General features: G+C 49.9%; 1 protein-coding gene across 5 annotated transcripts in view; it reads right to left on the bottom strand.

Moving 5' to 3' along the window:
• The window catches only part of MPDZ (multiple PDZ domain crumbs cell polarity complex component), a 268,414-nt gene that overhangs the window by 13,549 nt on the left and 238,070 nt on the right, over nucleotides 1-16,795 (bottom strand). For all 5 annotated transcript variants that reach the window (XM_075316964.1, XM_075316973.1, XM_075316991.1 and 2 more), the window contains one exon: nucleotides 10,664-10,786. In XM_075316964.1, the coding sequence (XP_075173079.1) occupies nucleotides 10,664-10,786 (123 nt within the window). The remainder of the gene's footprint in view (nucleotides 1-10,663; nucleotides 10,787-16,795) is intronic.

The following is a 16,795-nucleotide window of genomic DNA, read 5'->3' as shown; positions in this document are numbered from 1 at the left end:
CTGAGGTAATCCCTGAAGCCCATTAGCAATGACTGGAGCAGCTGAGCTCAGTGGTGGGTGCAGCGGTCACATATAAGTAATCCCTGAAGCCTATTAGAAATGACTGGAGCAACTGAACTCAGTGGTGGGCTGCAGTGGTCACGTATAAGGAATTCCTGAAGTAATCCCTGAAGCCTATTAGCAATGACTGGAGCAGCTGAACTCAGAGGTGGGCTGCAGTGGTCACGTATAAGGAATTCCTGAAGTAATCCCTGAAGCCTATTGGCAATGACTGGAGCAGCTGAGCTCAGTGGTGGGCTGTAGCGGTCACATAAGGATTTCCTGAAGTAATCCCTGAAACTTATTCACAATGACTGGAGCAGCTAAGCTCATTTGTGGGCTGCAGCCGTCCCGTATAATGAATTCCTGAATTAATCCCTGAAGCCTATTAGCAATGACTGGAGCAGCTGAGCTCAGTGGTGGGCTGCAGCGGTCACATATAAGTAATCCCTGAAGCCTATTAGCAATGACTGGAGCAGCTGAGCTCAGTGGTGGGCTGCAGCGGTCACGAATAAGGAATTTCTGAAGTAATCCCTGAAGCCTATTCGCAATGTCCAGAGCAGCTGAGCTCAGTGTTGGGCTGCAGCGGTCACATATAACACATTCCTGGGGCCGGTCAGCAGAAGACCCAAGCAATCTAACTATAAGATAACCCCTCTACCCTGTTCTACCACTCTCAGCGCACATACATGTAGAGATGTGGCAAATTTGTTGTGTATGTGCCGTGTCGGTTCAGCAGAGGAAAAAAAAAAAATCAGGGCACATTGTGAAATTTTACACATTGCAACATACTATTATCTTGTACATCTGCCATGGATATTCACACTCAGTTTAATATGATTTCAACTTAAAGAGATCTCTGATTAGAAAACCCATTTCAGGAGTGATTCTCATTAATGGGGGAAATTGCAAAGTGACTGCAGAAACAACTTTACAACTTCCTCTACATTTTCAAGTACAGAGGATTTTGTTTTGTTGACTGCTTGTAGCTTATGAACCAGCTACTATTGCAGGCCAGAAGTGGCCAATAGTGCACTTACCAGCACCTTCATATAGAGCTTGTAGGCGCTGCTCTGAAGCTGCAGTGCATCGCTTGAGCACAGTTAGTGCCTAATACCAGCCAGCTTCAGTGAGCGTGTGCTCCTTGGATGCTACAGAAGCAGAGCTGCCTGTTTGCAGCATTGGAAAGTGCACAGTTCAGGTGGCCATCCACAATGCTGCTAGTCCGAAGTGTCAATCATGTAGTACTGTATTGCCCACCAAACCAGCAGGAAGCAGGGGGAGTGCTGCAATACTTCAGAAGATGAGACAAGCTCTTTAAAGAAGTTGTCCAGTTACCAAAACTGATTTTTTTTTTTCTGATAAATCTTGCTAATATGTGCCCCTCAACACATCTATTATGTTTTTTCAGCAAAATTACCTTTTATTGTGCACTAGCAGAACACTGTCATTGCTGGCTCCAGCTCTGATGGGGTTAATCTCTCCTCTGACTTCCTGTGTTCAGTTCCTACAAGTCCCAGAATTCTTTGTGGCTCTAGGGCGGTGTCTAGCTTATCTAACACACCCATTGTGTCTAATACACCCACTCTGCTCCCACCCAAACCCTCCTCCCTGCGGATGCACTGAGCTCAATCATACAGAGACAGCAGCAGCTCTGCACAACCAGGGGAAGAAAGTGTGTGCGCGTATATACAGTGTATGTGTATATACAGTGTGTGTGTGTATATACAGTGTGTATGTGTGTGTGTATGTCATACTCACCTGTCTGCAGGGTCCCGGTGCCATGCCTGCTTCCAGCCCCTGTCCCGGTACCGCCGCTTCGGCTGTGTGCAGTCTCCCCGGGGCACGTACGAAGCTTGCAGGACCTGGCGGTGGATCACCTGATGCAGTCACCTGACGCATCAGCTGATCGTAGTCTCGCCGGCTTTTTCGCGCCCGGCCGGCTATCAGCTGATCCTGCCGTCAGGGGACTTCATCAGCTGATTACCGGCAGCTCCTGCAGTGATGGGCCAGGATCAGACTCCGCTGCAGGAGCTACCGGTAATCAGCACAGACGTGAGTATTTTTTTTTTTTTTTTGCACTGATGCTTCAGCTGATTGTATAACCGGCTTTTATACAATCAGCTGATGTGTCATGTGATTCACGTAGTTTAACCTGACATATCATCTGATCGCTTTGCCTTCCAGCAAACCGATCAGATGATATTGGATCCGGATTGGACGGCGCGGGACCCTAACCCAAGATTACTGCGGAGGGGGGTTTATTTCAATAAAGATGGAGTCACTAATTGTGTTGTGTTTTATTTCTAATAAAAATATTTTTCTGTGTGTTGTGTTTTTTTTTTATCATTACTAGAAATTCATGGTGGCCATGTCTAATATTGGCGTGACACCATGAATTTCGGGCTTAGGGCTAGCTGATAATATACAGCTAGCCCTAACTCCATTATTACCTAGCTAGCCACCCGGCATCAGGGCAGCTGGAAGAGTTGGATACAGCTCCAGAAGATGGCGCTTCTATGAAAGCGCCATTTTCTGGGGTGGCTGCGGACTGAAATTCGCAGTGGGGGTGCCCAGAAAGCTTGGGCACCCTTCACTGTGGATTCCAATCCCCAGCTGCCTAGTTGTACCCGGCTAAACACTAAAATTAGGCGAAGCTCACGTCATTTTTTTTTTTTAAATTATTTCATGAAATTCATGAAATAATTAAAAAAAAAAGGGCTTCTCTATATTTTTAGTTCCCAGCCGGGTACAATTAGGCAGCTGGGGGTTGGGGGCAGCCCGTACCTGCCTGCTGTACCCGGCTAGCATACAAAAATATGGCGAAGCCCATGTCATTTTTTTTTTCTTTTTGGGTAAAAAACTGCATACAGTCCTGGATGGAGGATGCTGAGCCTTGTAGTTCTGCAGCTGCTGTCTGCTCTCCTGCATACAATGAACATTTTGAATAAGGAAATGACATCAGACCTTTTCTTTTTTTCCATCAACAATCTTTAATGGCATTGTGCACTGATTAAAAACGCAGTGAGCAAAAACGCAGCAAAAAAGGCACCAAATCGCGGCAAAAACATGACATGCAGCACCGCAGGTGACAGAGCAGAGCAAGTTGGTGACATGCTCTGCTCTGACACATAGTATGCTGCATGTCACTGTATCCACTCTGGGACTTGTTGTGCAGGTGACCGGATGATACATGTCCCTAACTGCCCCACTCTGTGATTTCTGCTGCATAGTACCAACTGTATACACTCTCACCTGCACAACAAGTCCCATAGTGGAGACAGTTAGTGACATGTAGCATGCGGTCACCTGCACAACAAGTACCAGAGTGGAGAAAGATAGTGACATGCAGCACACTATGTGTCAGAGCAGAGCATGTCACTGTCTCCACTCCGCTGACCTCACAGCCCGTACACGCTGCGATGGATGCAGGGGGACACAGAACATGTAATCGTCCGACACTGGAGTCATCTGATTACTTGGGATGAATTGAGCAGTAAAATGCTCTGGTGCTCGATGGGCGAAGCCCATGTTGATTTTTTTTTAAAAAAAATTCTTTAAAAATAAAAAACCAAAAAAATCACATTGTTTGTGGGCTCCCGCTGCATTTTCTATTGCTAAGGGTAACCAAAGCAGCTACTGGCTGCTAGCCCCCGCTGCTTGGTGTTACTTTCACTGGCAATAGAAATGCAGGGAAGCATTTTTTTTTTTTATAAAAGGTTTTTCCCTGAAAACGTTTTTAAGAAAATGACGTGGGCTTCGCCATATTTTTGTATGCTAGCCAGGTACAGCAGGCAGCTACGGGCTGCCCCCAACCCCCAGCTGCCTAGTTGTACCCGGCTGGGAACCAAAAATATAGAGAAGCCCTTTTTTTTCATGAATTTCATGAAATAATTAAAAAAAAAAAAAAAAAAAAATGATGTGGGCTTCACCAAATTTTTGAGTCCAGCCAGGTACAACTAGGCAGCTGGGGATTGGAATCCACAGTGCAGGGTGCACAAACTTTCTGGGCCCCCCACTGCGAATTGCAGTCCACAGCTGCCCCAGAAAATGGCGCTTTCATAGAAGCGCCATCTTCAGGCGCTGTATCCAACTCTGCCAGTGGCCCTGGTGGCAGGTGGCACGCTGGGTAATAAGGGGTTAATACCAGCTATGTTTTACCAGCTGGTATAAAGCCCGAGATTCTTAATGTCAGGCCAAGTTTAACCTGGCCATTAAGAATCTCCAACAAAGGGTTTAAAAAAAAAAAAAAAAAAAAAAAGACATCACACAGAGAAAAATACTTTATTAGAAATAAATACACAGACACAGTAGGGACTCCATGTTTATTACTCCCTCTCATCCCTCCACGATGGAGAGATTTCTGTACTGACCATGCCAGGAGAGAGCGAGGAAAAGAGAGCGAGTGGGGGGAGGAGAAGAGAGCGAGCGGGGGGGGGGGGAAAAGAGAGCGAGCGGGGGGAGGAGAAGAGAGCGAGCGGGGGGGGGGGAGAAGAGAGCGAGCGGGGGGGAGAAGAGAGCGAGCGGGGGGGGGAGAAGAGAGCGAGCGGGGGGGGAGAAGAGAGCGAGCGGGGCGGGAGAAGAGAGCGAGCGGGGGGGGAGAAGAGAGCGAGCGGGGGGGAGAAGAGAGCGAGCGGGGGGGGAGAAGAGAGCAAGCGGGGGGGGAGAAGAGAGAGGGGGGGAGAAGAGAGAGCGGGGGGGGAGAAGAGAGAGCGGGGGGGGAGAAGAGAGAGCGGGGGGGGGAGAATAGAGAGGGGGGTGAGAATAGAGAGAGGGGGTGAGAATAGAGAGAGGGGGTGAGAATAGAGAGAGGGGGTGAGAATAGAGAGAGGGGGTGAGAAGAGAGCGAGGGGGTGAGAAGAGAGAGAGGGGGTGAGAAGAGAGAGAGGGGGTGAGAAGAGAGAGAGGGGGGTGAGAAGAGAGAGAGGGGGGTAAGAAGAGAGAAAGGGGGGGAGAAGAGAGAGAGGGGGGGAGAAGAGAGAGAGGGGGGGAGAAGAGAGAGGGGGGGAGAAGAAAGAGGGGGGAGAAGAGAGAGAGGGGGAGAAGAGAGAGAGGGGGGGCAAAGAGAGAGGGGGGGGAGAGAGAGAGGGGGGGAGAAGAGAGAGAGGGGGGGAGAAGAGAGAGAGGGGGGGAGAAGAGAGAGAGGGGGGGAGAAGAGAGAGGGGGGAGAGAGAGAAGGGGGGAGAAGAGAGAGAGGGGGGGAGAAGAGAGAGAGGGGGGGAGAAGAGAGAGAGGGGGGGAGAAGAGAGAGGGGGGGAGAAGAGAGCGAGGGGGGGGAGAAGAGAGCGAGGGGGGAGAAGAGAGCGAGGGGGGGAGAAGAGAGCGAGGGGGGAGAAGAGAGCGAGGGGGGGAGAAGAGAGCGAGGGGGGGAGAAGAGAGCGAGGGGGGGAGAAGAGAGCGAGGGGGGAGAAGAGAGCGAGGGGGGGAGAAGAGAGAGGGGGGGGGAGAGAGAGGGGGGAGAAGAGAGGTGGGGGAGAAGAGAGGTGGGGGAGAAGAGAGGTGGGGGAGAAGAGAGGGGGGGGAGAAGAGAGGGCGGGGAAGAGAGGGGGGAGAAGAGAGGGGGGAGAAGAGGGGGGGAGAAGAGAGAGGGGGGAGAAGAGAGAGAGGGGGGGGAGAAGATAGAGAGGGGGGAGAAGAGAGAGAGAGAGGGGGGAGAAGAGAGGGGGGAAAGAAGAGGGGGGGGGCAGAGGTGCTCTGTCACCAACTGTCTCCACTCTGTGACTTGTGGTGCAGGTGACAGAGTGCAGACAGTTGGTCCCATGCAGCAGGACAGGTGGCAGAGCACAGCGGTGACATGCCTGTCAGCGTCTTGCTGCTGGGAGGAGCAGAAGATCACACTGCCCGACACCGGCCGCTCTCCTGACATCGCAGCAGAGCGGGCGGGTGGACAGTGTGATCACATACTTACGTGCAGGGGGGGATTCAGCTGAAGAACCCCCCCCCTGTACTGCACACTGGCGCCCCGTGCCTCACCATCTGCAGGACGCTTCCGGCTCCACACTGACGTCCTCCGGATCCTCTCCTCGATGATGAGCTGTGACGTGCGGTAGTCACCGCCCACAGCCCTGTCACTCAATCTGAGTGGCGCCGGCATCCTGTGACGTACCCGTCTTGTTTGAGAGCCCGGAAATGCCGGGACGTCAGAGGATGCTGGCGGCCACAGCTCCAGGGGGGTCATGTGACAGGCACTGAGCGTGCAGCATAGCGCCGCTCAGTGCCAGAAATGGAAATACAAGCCAATGGAGAAAATACCTAGAATTGTAAGTAGAACTTCGACAGAAAATAAAAAAAATGGATGAACCACCCCTTTAAGGTTTGAGTTCAGCACCTGTTCAGGTGCCCAGATTATCAACTGCCCAGATTATCAGATGTCCGGATTAGGCACTCAAGAAAAACAGTAAAGTTAGAGGGGCTTGACGTGGATCAACAGTATGTATTGCACTTTTGCAATATAGATGTTGATCAGAAAATTGGGGGAAAAGCCCATAATTGAAAATATGGGACCACTTTCATAGAACAGCTAATTTTAAACAAATGAAGAACTCTACATGTGACATACTATACAGCATACTCCTAACCATAACAATACTGCCTGTCTACATCCACTTGTCTTACAGGTTTCTAGATATCACTTTCAGATAAGTTAAGTATACAATTTAAGTTTTCCTGAATATTTCCTTCCAATGCATTGTTTTCGGAGAGCCACTTTTAAAGATCTTAAGAAGGTGTCAAAATTCTGAAACATAATACACAAATAAGAAGCGATTTCAAGTTTCGCGATGCAATGGCTGGAGGATCCTCCCCAAGCTAGTAAACTCAGAACTTCAAAGAAACCCACAAACAATTCATCAGCGTTTCAGTTTGGGAAAGCCATTGTAAAAATGTAAGTCAAGAGCGTTCTGCTGAAATCTGAGTATGTGCTGCCATCTGGTGGCCAAATTACAGTTTGCAAAATAGCTTTTACTATAAGGTTATTCCTAAATTAGATTCCTCACAATGGAGAAGAGATTATTATTATTATTTATTATTATAGCGCCATTTATTCCATGTGAAAGAGGGTATACGTACAACAATCATTCACAGTACAAAACAGACTGGTATAGGAGAGAGGACCCTGCCTGCGAGGGCTCACAGTCTACAGGGAATGGGTGATGGTACGATAGGTGAGGACAGAGCTGGTTGCGCAGTGGTCTACTGGACTGAGGGCTATGATAGGTTATAGGCCTGGTGGAAGAGGTGGGTCTTGAGGTTCCTCTTGAAGCTTTCCACGGTAGGTGAGAGTCTGATGTGCTGAGGTAGAGCATTCCAGAGTATGGGGGATGCACGGGAGAAGTATTGTACGCGATTGTGGGAAGAGGAGATAAGAGAGGAGCAGAGAAGGAGATCTTGTGAGGATCTGAGGTTGCGTGCAGGTAGGTACCGGGAGACTAGGTCACAGATGTAGGGGGGAGACAGGTTGTGCATGGCTTTGTATGTCATGGTTAATGTTTTGAACTGGAGTCGTTGGGCGATGGGAAGCCAGTGAAGGGATTGGCAGAGTGGCGAGGCTGGGAAATAGCGGGGGGAGAGGTGGATTAGGCGAGCCGCAGAGTTTAGGATAGATTGGAGGGGTGCAAGAGTGTTGGAAGGGAGGCCAGAGAGCAGGAGGTTGCAGTAGTCGAGGCAGGAGATGATGAGGGCATGCACTAATGTTTTTGCTGATTCTTGGTTAAGGAAAGCACGGATCCGGGAGATGTTTTTGAGTTGTAATCGGCATGAGTTGAAGAGGGCTTGGATGTGTGGTTTGAAGGATAGAGCAGAGTCGAGGGTTACTCCAAGGCAACGAGCTTGTGAGACTGGGGAGAGTGAGCAACCATCAAGTTTGATGGAAAGGCTTGTTGGAGGAGATGAGTGAGGAGGGGGAAACACAATGAACTCTGTTTTGACCATGTTAAGTTATAAAATTAAGATTATAAAAAAAATACATTTTTTTGGTAATTGTTCACTAAAGTGTTCTCCACCGTTGGACTTCACTGACTGAAGTGGCACAAAAATCCTTGGCGTTCAGACTGATTTCAGATCTCGTTATTTCTATGCGTAACATCGGCATTGCAAAATTAACTAATAAACTCTATTTTGTGTGGTCACTCCAATTAAACAGCTCTTTAGCTATAAGAACTTTGACTATTTGGGACATATTAATTGCTAAATATTTATACAATATTGATGATTATGTTGCCTTTTTGGATCTTAATAACATGTATTTATCTAAATACAGTGCCTTGCAAAAGTATTTGTCTCCCTTGATTTTTTCAACCTTTTCCCACATTTCAGGCTTCAAACATAAAGATAAAAATTTTAATGTTATGGTGAAGAATCAACAACAAGTGGGACACAATTGTGAAGGTGAACAAAATGTATTCCTTATTTTAAACTTTATTAAAAAATAAATAACTGAAAAGGGCATGCAGTATTATTCATTCTAGATCTACAGCTGAGGTGGGAGAGCCTGTCCATAAGACAACAACCAGTCGTACACTGCACAAATCTGGCCTTTATGGAACAGTGGCAAGAAGAAAGCCATTTCTCAAAGATATCCATAAAAAGTGTCGTTTAAAGTTTGCCACAGGCCACCTGGGAGACATACCAAACATGTGGAAGAAGGTGCTCTGGTCAGATGAAACCAAAATCAAACTATGTGGGCACAATGCAAACGATATATTTGGCATAAAAGCAACACAGCTCATCACCCTGAACACACCATCCCCACTGTCAAACATGGTGGTGGCAGCATCATGGTTTGGGCCTGCTTTTCTTCAGCAGGGACAGGGAAGATGGGTAAAATTGATGGGAAGATGGATGGAGCCAAATACAGGACCATTCTTGAAGAAAACCTGTTGGAGTCTGAAAAAGACCTGAGGCTGGGATGGAGATTTGTCTTTCAACAAGACAATGATCAAAACATAAAGCAAAATCTGCAATGGAATGGTTAAAAAATAAACGTATCCAGGTGTTAAGCTGGGTTCACACTAAGAGACAGCGACGTCGCTGTTACGTCACCATTTTCGGTGACGTAACAGCGACCTTGTAAGTCGCTGTTATGATCGCTGCTTAGCTGTCAAACACAGCAGAAGCAGCGATCATATCGTCGCTGTGCTACATGTGCAGAGAGCAGGGAGCCGCGCTTAGCGCTGGCTCCTTGCTCTCCTAGGTACAGTACACATCGGGTTAATTAACCCGATGTGTGCTGCAGCTACATGTCACAGTGCAGAGAGCAGGGAGCCGCGCACACTGCTTAGCGCTGGCTCCTTGCTCTCCTTGCTACAGTATACATCGGGTTAATTACCCGACGCGTACTGCAGCCACATGTCACAGTGCAGGAGCCGGCACTGGCAGCAAGAGCGGAGGCTGGTAACGAAGGTAAATATCGGGTAACCAGGGAAAGGTCTTCCCTTGGTTACCCGATGTTTACGCTGGTTACAGCTTACCGCAGCTGCCAGTGCCGGCTCCTGCTCGCTTCATTTCGTCGCTCTCTCGCTGTCACACACAGCGATGTGTGTGTCACAGCAGGAGAGTGACGACCAAAAAATGAAGCTGGACATTCAGCAACGACCGGCGACCTCACAGCAGGGGCCAAGTCGTTGCTGGATGTCACACACAGCGACAGCGACGGGACGTCGCTGCAACGTCACAGAAAATTGTGACGTAGCAGCGACGTCGTTGTCGTTGTCGCTGTGTGTGACACCAGCTTTAGAATGGCCAAGTCATAGTCCTGACCTGAATCCAATCGAGAATCTGTGGAAAGAGCTGAAAACTGCTGTTCACAAACGCTCTCCATCCACCCTCACTGAGCTCCAGCTGTTTCCAAAGGAAGAATGGACAAGAATTTCAGCCTCTCCATGTGCAAAACTGTTAGACACATACCCCAAGCGACTTGCAGATGTAATCGCAGCAAAAGGTGGCGCTACAAAGTATTAACTTAAAGGGGACAAATAATATTGCACGCCCCACTTTTCAGTTATTTATTTTTTAAAAAAAGTTTAAAATAAGCAATAAATTTCACTCAACTTTACACTTGTGTCCCACTTGTTGTTGATTCTTCACCATAAATTTTTTTTTTTTTATCTTTATGTTTGAAGCCTGAAATGTGGGAAAAGGTTGAAAAAAATCAAGGGAGCCGAATACTTTTGCAAGGTACTGTTCAGAGTAAGGAGTTTTTACTCCGAAACGCGTTCCTTTGTTCACTCTGCCATGTCAAGGTTTTTATGAATATGGAGGAACATTTTGTAAGATGGTTTTTATCTTTTGAATAATAAAGAAAATCCATTTTAATATATTCTGGAACTGGATGCTGGATTTTTTCTTCTCTGGCCACGTTGTTATCTGCAGCTGGGTCTGGCTGCCTGGATCCTTGCACCATCTTGGACGTTGTGGTTCTCCAAGTGGGTGAGCTGGTTCTTTGCCGCCTTCATTTATTTTGCAATGCACTGTTTTAAGAAAGACCGAGACTCTGTCTGTTCTCCATTGGCTAATAGATTGGTAATATTTTTGGATAAGAAGCATGTATTGGATCAAAGAATGGAGATTAGTGTAGATGAGACCTAACCAGTCACTAAATGACAAACTAGTCAGATAATATCCTTACCCTTAGTTTCTGAGTCTGGGCTACAACTCCATTTGCATGCATCATGGCTATAAAGATTGGTACATCTCCAAGAGGGCTTCCAACTCCACCAGCAATGCTGATACCTAGTGAGTCTGAGGGGCCCTGTAAGGAGGAGACAAGAAACATGAATAACATTATGTTTAAGAATTAGCCATCTGAGACTTTTCTGTGCCCGAAGTCAGCGTAAAACAAGATTTCCTTAACTTGGGTAGTGGACACTGGTGGACGTAGTCTAGAGAAGTGGGTTCTGACGTACCATCCATAGTACCGTCTGTGGCAGGCGCATCTGTAGACCCTCTAATGTACAATGGCTACCTCAACACCCTATATACCCAAGCTTCTGCTACTATCATGTTTTGGGAACTTGTCTAAATAGTGCTGTAGTTCCATAGAATAGGACAAATTAAGATCTGATTTCAATCCATTTCAGCCATTTTTTTAATTTTCTCCTCATTGGACTTTTCCAGGTCAATAACTTTGTCTTTCCGTAAACGCAGTGGTATGAGGGCTTGTTTTTGTGTGGCAAGTTGTAGTTTTGAGTGACTCCATTAATTTTAGCATATAATGTGTGGAAAAATGTGAAGAAAAAATTGAAAGTGGGTGGAATTGATAATGAAGGGAATTTTGTTTACTTACCGTAAATTCCTTTTCTTCTAGCTCCTATTGGGAGACCCAGACAATTGGGTGTATAGCTTCTGCCTCCGGAGGCCACACAAAGTATTACACTTTAAAAAGTGTAACCCCTCCCCTCTGCCTATACACCCTCCCGTGCATCACGGGCTCCTCAGTTTTGGTGCAAAAGCAGGAAGGAGGAAACTTATAAATTGGTCTAAAGTAAAATCAATCCGAAGGATGTTCGGAGAACTGAAACCATGAACCAAAGGAACAATTCAACATGAACAACATGTGTACACAAAAGAACAACAGCCCGAAGGGAACAGGGGCGGGTGCTGGGTCTCCCAATAGGAGCTAGAAGAAAAGGAATTTACGGTAAGTAAACAAAATTCCCTTCTTCTTTGTCGCTCCATTGGGAGACCCAGACAATTGGGACGTCCAAAAGCAGTCCCTGGGTGGGTAAAAGAATACCTCGATAAAAAGAGCCGAAAACGGCCCCCTCTTACAGGTGGGCAACCGCCGCCTGAAGGACTCGCCTACCTAGACTGGCATCTGCCGAAGCATAGGTATGCACCTGATAGTGTTTCGTGAAAGTGTGCAGACTAGACCAGGTAGCCGCCTGACACACCTGCTGAGCCGTAGCCCGGTGCCGCAAAGCCCAGGACGCACCCACGGCTCTGGTAGAATGGGCTTTCAGCCCTGAAGGAATCGAAAGCCCAGAAGAACGGTAGGCTTCAAGAATCGGTTCCTTGATCCACCGAGCCAAGGTTGACTTGGAAGCTTGCGACCCCTTACGCTGGCCAGCGACAAGGACAAAGAGCGCATCAGAACGGCGCAGGGGCGCCGTGCGAGAGACGTAGAGCCGGAGTGCTCTCACTAGATCTAACAAGTGCAAATCCTTTTCACATTGGTGAACTGGATGAGGGCAAAATGAAGGTAAGGAGATATCCTGATTGAGATGAAAAGGGGATACCACCTTAGGGAGAAATTCCGGGACCGGACGCAGAACCACCTTATCCTGGTGATAAACCAGGAAGGGGGCTTTGCATGACAACGCTGTTAGCTCCGACACTCTACGGAGCGATGTAACTGCCACTAGAAAAGCCACCTTCTGCAAAAGACGTGATAGAGAGACATCCCGCAGCGGCTCGAAAGGTGGTTTCTGAAGAGCCCTTAGCACCCTGTTAAGATCCCAGGGTTCCAGCGGCCGCTTGTAAGGTGGGACTATGTGGCAAACTCCCTGCAGGAACGTGCGGACCTGCGGAAGCCTGGCTAGACGCTTTTGAAAAAACACGGAAAGCGCCGATACTTGTCCCTTGAGAGAGCCGAGAGACAAACCCTTGTCCATTCCGGATTGAAGGAAGGAAAGAAAAGTGGGTAAGGCAAACGGCCAGGGGGTAAAACCCTTATCAGAGCACCAGGATAAGAAGATCCTCCAAGCCCTGTGATAGATCTTGGCAGACGTTGGTTTCCTGGCCTGTCTCATAGTGGCAATGACATCTTGAGATAACCCTGAGGACGCTAGGAGCCAGGACTCAATGGCCACACAGTCAGGTTGAGGGCCGCAGAATTCAGATGGAAAAATGGCCCTTGAGACAGCAAGTCTGGTCGGTCTGGGAGTGCCCACGGTTGACCCACCGTGAGGTGCCACAGATCCAGATACCACGACCTCCTCGGCCAGTCTGGAGCGACGAGGATGGCGCGGCGGCAGTCGGACCTGATCTTGCGTAACACTCTGGGCAGCATCGCCAGAGGAGGAAATACATAAGGCAGTCGAAACTGCGACCAATCCTGAACTAATGCGTCCGCCGCCATAGCTCTGTGATCTTGAGACCGTGCCATGAATGCCGGGACTTTGTTGTTGTGCCGGGACGCCATGAGATCGACGTCCGGCGTTCCCCAGCGGCAACAGATCTCTCGAAACACGTCCGGGTGAAGAGACCATTCCCCTGCGTCCATGCCCTGGCGACTGAGAAGGTCTGCTTCCCAGTTTTCTACGCCCGGGATGTGAACTGCGGAGATGGTGGAGGCTGTGGCCTCCGCCCACAGCAGAATCCGCCGAACTTCCTGGAAGGCTTGACGGCTGCGCGTGCCGCCCTGGTGGTTGATGTACGCGACCGCCGTGGCGTTGTCCGACTGTATGCGGATCTTCCTGCCCTCCAGCCACCGATGGAACGCCTTTAGGGCTAGATACACTGCCCTTATCTCCAGAACATTGATCTGAAGGGAGGACTCTGTCGGAGTCCAGGTTCCCTGAGCCCTGTGGTGGAGAAAAACCGCTCCCCACCCTGACAGACTCGCGTCCGTCGTGACCACAGCCCAGGATGGGGGCAGGAAGGATTTTCCCTTCGACAGAGAAGTGGGAAGAAGCCACCACTGAAGAGAGGTTTTGGCTGCCAGGGAAAGAGAGACGTTCCTGTCTAGGGACGTCGACCTCCTGTCCCATTTGCGGAGAATGTCCCATTGGAGTGGACGCAGATGAAACTGCGCAAAGGGGACTGCCTCCATTGCTGCCACCATCTTCCCCAGGAAGTGCATGAGGCGCCTCAAGGGGTGTGACTGGCCCCGAAGAAGAGAGTGCACCCCTGTCTGCAGCGAACGCTGTTTGTCCAGCGGTAGCTTGACTATCGCTGAGAGAGTATGAAACTCCATCCCGAGGTAAGTCAGTGATTGGGTCGGTGTCAATTTTGACTTTGGGAAATTGATGATCCACCCGAACCTCTGGAGAGTCTCCAGAGCAACAGTCAGGCTGTGTTGACATGCCACCCAGGAGGGTGCCTTGACTAGGAGATCGTCTAAGTAAGGGATCACCGAGTGGCCCTGAGAGTGTAGGACCGCCACAACGGATGCCATGACCTTGGTGAAGACCCGAGGGGCTGTCGCCAGGCCGAAAGGCAGTGCCACAAACTGAAGGTGTTCGTCCCCGATGGCGAAACGCAGGAAGCGTTGATGCTCTGGTGCGATCGGCACATGGAGATAAGTATCCCTGATGTCGATTGATGCTAGGAAGTCTCCCTGGGACATCGAAGCGGTGACTGAGCGGAGAGATTCCATCCGAAACCGCCTGGTTCTCACGTGTCTGTTGAGCAGTTTGAGGTCCAGAACGGGACGGAATGATCCGTCCTTTTTTGGCACCACGAACAAGTTGGAGTAAAAACCGCGACCACGTTCCTGAAGGGGAACGGGGATCACAACTCCTTCTGTCTTCAGAGTGTTCACCGCCTGAAAAAGTGCATTGGCTCGCTCGGGGGGCGGAGATGTTCTGAAGAAACGAGTCGGAGGACGAGAGCTGAACTCTATCCTGTAACCGTGAGACAGAATGTCTCTCACCCATCGGTCTTGGACATGTGGCCACCAGGCGTCGCAAAAGCGGGAGAGCCTGCCACCGACCGAGGATGCGGTTTGGGGAGGCCGAAAGTCATGAGGAGGCCGCCTTGGAGACAGTGCCTACGGCGGTCTTTGGAGGACGTGACTTAGACCGCCATGCATAGGAGTTCCTCTGGCCCTTCTGTGGCCTGTTGGACGAGGAGGATTGGGACCTAGCTGAGGGCCGAAAGGACCGAAACCTCGATTGAATTTTCCGTTGCTGAGGTCTGTTTGGTTTAGACTGGGGTAAGGACGAGTCCTTTCCCTTGGATTGCTTAATAATTTCATCCAATCGCTCGCCAAACAATCGGTCGCCAGAAAATGGCAAACCGGTTAAGAACTTCTTGGAAGCAGAGTCTGCCTTCCATTCGCGTAGCCACATGGCCCTGCGGACTGCCACCGAGTTGGCGGACGCTACCGCTGTACGGCTAGCAGAGTCCAGGACGGCATTCATGGCGTAGGATGAAAATACCGACGCCTGAGAAGTCAAAGACGCAACTTGCGGAGCAGAGGTACGTGTGACCGCATTAATCTCAGACAGACAAGCTGAGATAGCTTGGAGTGCCCACACGGCTGCAAAGGCCGGGGCAAAAGACGCGCCTGTGGCTTCATAGATGGATTTCATCAGGAGCTCTATCTGCCTGTCAGTGGCATCCTTGAGCGATGAACCATCTGCCACTGATACTACAGATCTAGCCGCCAGTCTAGAGACTGGAGGATCCACCTTGGGACATTGAGCCCAACCCTTAACTACGTCAGAGGGGAAGGGGTAACGTGTGTCAATAAGGCGCTTAGTAAAGTGCTTTTCCGGAAATGCTCTGTGCTTCTGGACAGCATCTCTGAAGTTAGAGTGATCGAAAAACGCACTCCGTGTACGTTTGGGAAACCTAAACTGGTGTTTCTCCTGCTGCGAATCCGACTCCTCTATAGGTGGAGTTGGGGGAGAAAGATCTAGCACCTGGTTGATGGACGCTATAAGGTCATTTACTATGGCGTCCCCTTCAGGTGTATCCAGATTGAGAGCAACGTCAGGGTCAGAGCCCTGAGCTGCGACATCCGCTTCATCCTCCAGAGAGTCCTCAAGCTGAGACCCTGAACAGCGTGATGAAGTCGGGGAAGATTCCCAGCGAGCTCGCTTAGCCGGTCTGGGACTGCGGTCCGTGCCGGAGTCCTCCCCGTGAGATCTAGGTGCCAGCCCGGGAGCACGCTGCGGCGCAGACCGAGAGGGGCCTGGGGGCGATGATCCCACAGTGCCCGGGGCCTGTGTAAGGACCGGTCTGGACTGCAAGGCTTCTAGTAGCTTAGCAGACCATCTGTCCATAGACTGAGCCATGGATTGTGAAAGCGACTCAGAGAGTTTCTCAGCCAAAACTGCAAACTCTGTCCCTGCCACCTGGACAGGGGAAGCCGGCGGTTCTACCTGAGCCGAGGGTCCCACCAGTGCCCGAGGCTCCGGCTGAGCGAGTGCAACAGGGGCCGAGCATTGCTCACAGTGAGGGTAGGTGGAACCTGCAGGTAACATAGCCGCACAAGAGGTACAGGTTGCAAAATAACCCTGTGTCTTGGCACCCTTGCTCCTTGTGGACGACATGCTGTTGTCTCCTAGGAGAGTGATCACTGAGGGTATATAGCCAAAAGCAAAACAATGCGGCCGAACAGAGAAAATGTATACAAATATATATATATATATATACACTTCGGCACCCTAGGGGGACCAGCACCGGGTGACCGGTGTGGCTTACCGACCGCCCAAAGCGGTTGTGTGTCCACCAGATTCCCTGCCTTGGGCCTCCCAGAGCTGTAGAGCTCGTTCATGAAATCCTCCACTGGCAGAATGTGATTGTAAAAATGGCTGCCGGAGCTCTCAGGGGAGGAGGGAGCCGTGGGCGGCGACTAATAAAGTGCGGGAATCTGGTGCCCCTCAGTGATTAGTGAGGGGGGAGGAGGACACCTAAAGTATGCTCCAGCCCTCACTGTCGACGTCAGGTCGACCGTCCCGCCCTTACCCCTGACTGGCAGGCCCGGGGGCGGGAGTTATAGTACTAGGCCGAAGAAGCCGGGGACTAAATTTAATACCGCGGCCGGCAAACAGGCGCGGTCGGCGCGGTAGTCCCGGTCGTCACAAAAAAA

The sequence above is a fragment of the Anomaloglossus baeobatrachus genome, chromosome 1 (assembly GCF_048569485.1).
Source record: "Anomaloglossus baeobatrachus isolate aAnoBae1 chromosome 1, aAnoBae1.hap1, whole genome shotgun sequence".
In the NCBI taxonomy this organism is placed as follows: domain Eukaryota; kingdom Metazoa; phylum Chordata; class Amphibia; order Anura; family Aromobatidae; genus Anomaloglossus; species Anomaloglossus baeobatrachus.
The sequence above is the reverse complement of the archived record's forward strand: the minus strand, read 5'-3'. Positions and strand labels throughout refer to the sequence as shown.